At 41.8% G+C, this 6175-nt stretch overlaps 1 protein-coding gene across 1 annotated transcript in view; it reads left to right on the forward strand.

The window, feature by feature from the left end:
* Positions 1-4958: 4958 nt before the first annotated feature.
* M421DRAFT_397067 (CENP-B protein) overlaps positions 4959-6175 on the forward strand; it is a gene marked incomplete at both ends in the record, with an annotated part of 2653 nt that continues 1436 nt past the window's right edge. The window contains one exon of the mRNA XM_033590127.1: positions 4959-5154. Within this exon, the coding sequence (XP_033446490.1) occupies positions 4959-5154 (196 nt within the window). The remainder of the gene's footprint in view (positions 5155-6175) is intronic.

Raw genomic sequence — 6175 nt, forward strand, 5'->3', positions numbered from 1 at the left:
GCTAATTATCTTAGGATCTTCCTATAGTATCCTCTGTCTATCCTTAGCTTAATTAAAGGCTATTTTAAGCTTGTCTAAACGCGTTATAAGCCTGCTAGCCTATAGTTTGCTAACAGGCTCTTCACTATGCACACTAAGTATCTTATTAGCTATATCTACCACCTTACATAGCTAGGGCGCAAATCCTTACAAATTAAGGTTAAGTATATACTAGATAATTGTCTGCTCCTCTAGTATAGTAAGTTTCTAGTAATTAGTATATATGTCTAGTTAAAACATAATATTGCAAAGGCGATTAGAGACCTGCTAATAAGGTACGTTCAACACTCTAGCAGCGCTGCAGATACTGCGAAATTGGCTAGCATAGAAGGCCTAGATAGCAAGAATAACTCTGCCTTCTCTAGTAGTATTCTAAAGTTGTTATTATTAAGGCATGTTATGTTGGGGTAAAAGGTGGTTGTGCTAAGAGAAAGTGGCTAGTTCAGTGATATGGCCGGCTCGGTGATAATCTACGTTAGCACTAGTATTAAATATTTAAAAATTGCGAAATTTCACGTACAGATAGAGCGAAATCGTAGCTTCAAAATAAGCAAAAAATTATTGTTGTAGGCCTACTACAACGCGAGTTATAGAGCGTTGAAGGTTTGTTTGTTAAAGGTTTGTGTTTTGAAGTTACGACAGCACACCACAGCAGCTGCAGCTGCGCCAGCACACAATGTATCAGCTGCAGCTGCAACAGCACACCACAAAGCACCTGCCAACAAGCACACACTGCAGCACAGGCAGGCCTAGGCGTAGAATTCTTGGTTTACCTACTATTCTTGAATAATATTCTTGTATTTTCTAACATTCAGGCTGCTAGAGCCCTAGCAAAGAATCTTAACTTAGTATCTTAGTAAGGAACATTAAGCTTAAAACCTTCTACACTTAATAACTATTCTATAAATAGGCCTATAATATTGTTTAATAGCTTATTTTAAAGAGGAGACTTAGTAGTATATTAATATAATAAAAGTATAGTTTATTAAGCAGAGCTACTATTGTAGCAGGACTAGGAGTTGTTGTGGCTATTATAGCTATTAGGACTGTTAGAGCTGTTAGCTTAAAATTAGCTAGACATTAAATACATATTAAATAACTATTGTAGGCCTACAAGTCCTACTGTTGCCTATAGTATAATGCCACAATTTCCTAATTTCGACAACAGAAAAACTTTTCCTGATGTTCCTTCTAGATTTGCTTTCTTTTGCGCGATTTACGTTCTGTGGCAGCTGCTAGAGCTGCGTGAAGCTCAGCGTTCTCCTGTTGCGCTAAAACTAGCTTGTGCAATAGAATTGCTCCCCCCTTTGCGTAGTGCTCAAGCGCGCTCAGCACAGAATTAGGTGAGCTACCCTACTACTTCTTATACTTCTCTTAGATTAGAGTTAATTGCAACTAAAGTTCTAGGGTATTACTAGGGGTTTACAACTGCTAGGGCTTATTATTATTAGGGAGTTATAGTAATAGAGTGTAACGTACCTCACGGGCGAGTGGCCGGCCCGGGCGAGTGTCCGGATTTTGCCAAGACCACACTAAACTTCATACAACCCGCGATGTCTCAACGCAAAAAGGCTTAAAGCGTCTTAAAGGAACTAGATATACAGCTTGTAATCTAGGCTCTTAAACAAGACGCAACTCTTACTATTCTACACGCTGTAATAATCTATAAGGTGTTAGAAAGAATACTAAGATAATAACATGCTAGAACGCTCTTAAGACGTAATTATAAGGTTAACTTAATAAAGCTAACAAGCACTAAAGAGGAGGTGATTGTGCAGCATGTTCTGAAGCTAGACAAGTGAGGATACCCACCCTGGCTTACTGATATAGAGGATATGGCTAACTCTCTACTCACTAAGCGCCACTAGCCTCCTGTTAGCAAGAACTAGGCTAGCACGTTCGTTAAGCGTCGCCTAGAGCTCACAGTCAAGTTTAATCAAAAGTACGACTACAAGAGAGCCCTCTGCGAGGATCCTGAGGTGATCTAGGGCTAGTTCTGCCTAGTAGAGAATACTAAAGCTAAGTATAGTATCCTAGATAAAGACACCTATAATTTTAATAAGTCTAGGTTTATAATAGGTGCTATATTAACAGGAGCTGTTGTTACAGGCTTAGAGCGTTGTAGAAGACTAAAGATAGTACAGCAGGGCAACTAAGAGTAGACTAGCATTATCTAGGGTATTAATATGTTAGGATAGAGTATCCTACCCTTTATTATCTTCTAAGGCAAGCACTACCTCTCTACCTAGTACAAGGAGCTGTCTTTACCTTACAACTAGGTTATTACTATCTCTAAGAATAGCTAGACTAATAACAAGCTTAGTATTAAGTAGCTAAAGCACTTTAATAAGCACACAAAGGAGCGCACTATTAGCAGCTATTAGCTGCTTATTCTAGACGGCTATAAGAGCTACAATTTAGTTAAGTTCTACTAGTACTATAAAGAACACAAGATTGTTACCTTATGTATGCCTCCACACTTATTGCACCTATTGCAGCTGCTTAACGTGGGTTGTTTTGCCCTAATAAAGAAGGCCTATGGTTGCTAAGCTAAGCTGCTAATGCGCAACAAGATTACTTGCATTACAAAACTTGAGTTTTTACTATGCTTTAAAGGAGCTTTTAATGCCTCTATTACTAGAAGCAATATCTAGGGAGGATTTAGAGGTGCTGGCTTAGTCCCCTTTAATCTAGAGGCTGTAATATTAAAGCTTAAAGTGCGCCTGTGTACTCTACCACTACCTACTATAGATAAGAGTACGTGGCACTCTTAAACCCCACAGAACACCCTAGAATTTAGGTTGCAATTAAAGCTTATTAAAGAGAGGATTTAACAATATAGCAATAGCTCTCTAACTTTAATAGTTAATGCTCTTAATTAGCTTACTAAGGGCGCAGAGATGATGGCGCATTTACTAGTTTTAGTGCGCAACTAGGTCGCAGAGCTTTAAGCTGCTAATGAGGCTGCTACACGCTGTAAATCACACAAGAGGAAGCAGATCTAGAGGGAGGGGACTCTTACTGTTAGTAAAGGAGTGCGCTTAACTACCCTAAAGGAGTTTAAAGCCTGTGATGATAGGAAGAAGGCAAGCAAGAAGAGGCACGTTAAACCAGGCACTTTGTCAGATAATAGCGAGCGGCGAGAGGTCGGATCTGCGCAATCGAGCAGGGACCTGTCGTGCAGCCAATCAGCAGTTGCCAGGTCGATTAAGCGAGACCTGGCAACTCCTGATTGGCCCGCACACCGGCGGCCGCGAACAGCGCTAATTCCCCCCCCCACTTCAATCCTGTAGCAACGAGCACGACGCCACGGCAACACCATCGCCACGATCATCAATATATCACCATACCACCTAAGATCTCGTTAAGCACATACTCTGGCTCACAGTACGAGCATCTGACACACTTAGTCTTTACAACGCTGTAGCAGGTGTAGTAAGGCAGGGCACAACGCGCGAACGTGCATAAAAGATGTGCAAGATACTGTAGATTAGTGCTGTATACTGTAAGTTACAGTAACTTGCAGTAACTTGCTGTAATATGCAAGAGAAGTTGAAGTTTGGTGTGGTCTTGGCAAAATCCGGTCACTCGCCCGGGCCGGCCACTCGCCTGTGAGGTACGTTATAGCTTTATGTTAAGCCCTATTATAACCTATTCTAGGTTAAAGAGGACTAGTCTAGCGCCTTTAAACCCTTCTTAGATATTGCTTAAGGTAAATACAGCATTATAGGCTACTTTAAAGTATAGTAGGAACTTAAGCCTTATAATATAGTTAATCTAGTTGTGTATAAGGTCTTTAGCTTAGCGCCTATATGCCTTCTTTAGAGGGGTAAAACAGCCTATATTAAGTAGCTGCAGGAGATGCAATAAGTGTAGAGGCATACATAGAGTAATAATCTTGTTATCCTTGTAGTATTCCTAGAAATCTAGTAAGTTATAGCTCTTATAACTATTAATAACTAGTAGATAGTAGCTACTAATAGTACACTCCTTTATATATACATTAAAGTGCTTTACCTAGTTAAGACTAAGTTTATTAGTAGTCTAGCTATTCTTAGAGACCCTAATAACCTAATTATAGGGTAGATTATCCTCTTTGTACTAGTTTAAGAGGTAGTTATAGCCCTAGAAGATAATAAAGGGTAGAATAGCCTACCCTTTAACGTAAACCCCCAGCACCCGGGCCAACCCAGCACCCGGGCCATTTCTTGCCAAGACCACAACTATTAATATTAACACGTAATGCCTCGCTAACAAGATGCGTAATTATCTAAACAAGAGGGTAGAATTAATCTTGCCCTTTCTACTTTCTAATTAACCTAAACTATCACCGAGTGTCCCACATCACCGAGTGTCCCAAAACTTGCCAAGCCCTCTACCTACTCTCTCTCTCTAACATGCCTCAACTACTAAACACGTTATTACTTAAACATAAAGGGAGGCTTTAGCTTGCTATTAAAGCCTTGAAATCTAGACAATTCTAAAGCCACTAGGCTGCTGCAGAGGCATTTAACGTTAATCGCTGTACACTCTCTTGTTGCGTCTAAGGACTTACATTTCGCGCAGAAGCTGCCCCTAACTGCTAGAAGCTCACTGCGACTGAACAGCAGACAATTATCTAATACATACTTGACCTTAACTTGCGAGGATTTGCGCCCTAGCTGTGCGAGGTGGCAGATATGGCTGATAAACTGCTAGCTGTACGCGGTAGCAAGCCTATTAGCAAGTGCTAGGCTGATCGCTTTGTAACGCGCTCGCCTGAGCTCAAAATAGCCTTTAATTAAGCAAAGGATAGGCAGAGAATACTCTAGGAGGATCTAGAGATAATTAGCGCATAGTTTAAGCTAGTAGAGGAGACTAAAGCTAAGTATAGCGTCCACAATAATAATGTGCACAACTTTAATAAGACTAGCTTCTAGATAGGCGTGATTAGCTCTATAAAGGTCATCACAGGTGCAGAGAGACGCGCCCGACCTGCGCTTGTTCAGCCAGGTGATCGCGAGTGGGTTACAGTTATCCAGAGCATCTGCGCTGCTGGGTACGCGACCCCGCCCTTCATTATCTACAAGGGACGCGTCTACATCTCTGCCTGGTATGAGGAGGCTTTAATACCGCGTAATTAGAAGCTCTTAGTCTCTAAGAATAGCTAGACAAACAACACGCTTAGTCTAGAGTGGTTAAAGCACTTTAACGCGCATACAAAGACGCGCTAGGTAGGGGGGTACTAGCTGCTTATTTTAGACAGCTATAAGAGCCACCTTAACTAGCATTTTAAGGACTACTGCCTTAAACACAAGATCCTAACCCTCTGTATGCCCCCCTATTCATCGCACATCCTCCAGCCGCTTGATGTGGTCTGCTTCTTGCCACTAAAGCGCAGGTACTCCCAGCACGTTAGAGACTTGGCACGCCAACGCGTCTTCTATATTAACAAAGAAGGCTTCCTCCCTGCCTTTAAGGATGTGTTTTTTAATGTGTTTATAGAGTAGAACTATTAAAAGGCTTTTAAGGCAGCAGGGCTAGTCCTAATTAACGCGCAGGTTGTATTAGATTACCTTAAAGTGTGGCTGCGTACCCTGCTAGAACCCCTCCTCCTAGAGACGCTATAGCAGTTAAAGACTCTAAGCAATACCTATAAGTTTAGATCTTAATTAAAGCTTGTATGCAATTCCTTTACTTGCTTACCTATTACAGCTTAGGCTGGTTTCTCCCAGCTTATAAAAGGTGGTGAGCTGATGCTGCATGAAAATGCGCTTCAACGTGCTCGGATCTATAAGCTTGAAGAGCAATTAGCAGAGATGACTAAGCGAAAATCGCGTAAGCGCAAGCGGATTCAGCAGGGTGGTACTATGGAGTATGGGACTGCTGCAGCGCAGGTAGCTGCTAAGGCATCTATAGCGCCTCAGCAATCCAAGAAGGCTCGTGGTGGTAGTGGTCAAGAACTAGCCCAACCAGCTCTTCAGCGCTGTAGGAACTGCAGTAGGACTAGGCACAATGCGCGAACGTGCAAAAAGGATACAGAGGTGTCCTCAGAATTAGATGCTAGTACAACGTACGCAGGCTCCCTGTTTAATAGCAATGAAATTGAGGAGTTGTAGCATAGGTTGAGGCTGCCAAGAGATTTTGGGACACTCGG

This window comes from Didymella exigua (genome assembly GCF_010094145.1).
Source record: "Didymella exigua CBS 183.55 unplaced genomic scaffold M421scaffold_23, whole genome shotgun sequence".
Taxonomy (NCBI): Eukaryota; Fungi; Ascomycota; class Dothideomycetes; order Pleosporales; family Didymellaceae; genus Didymella; species Didymella exigua.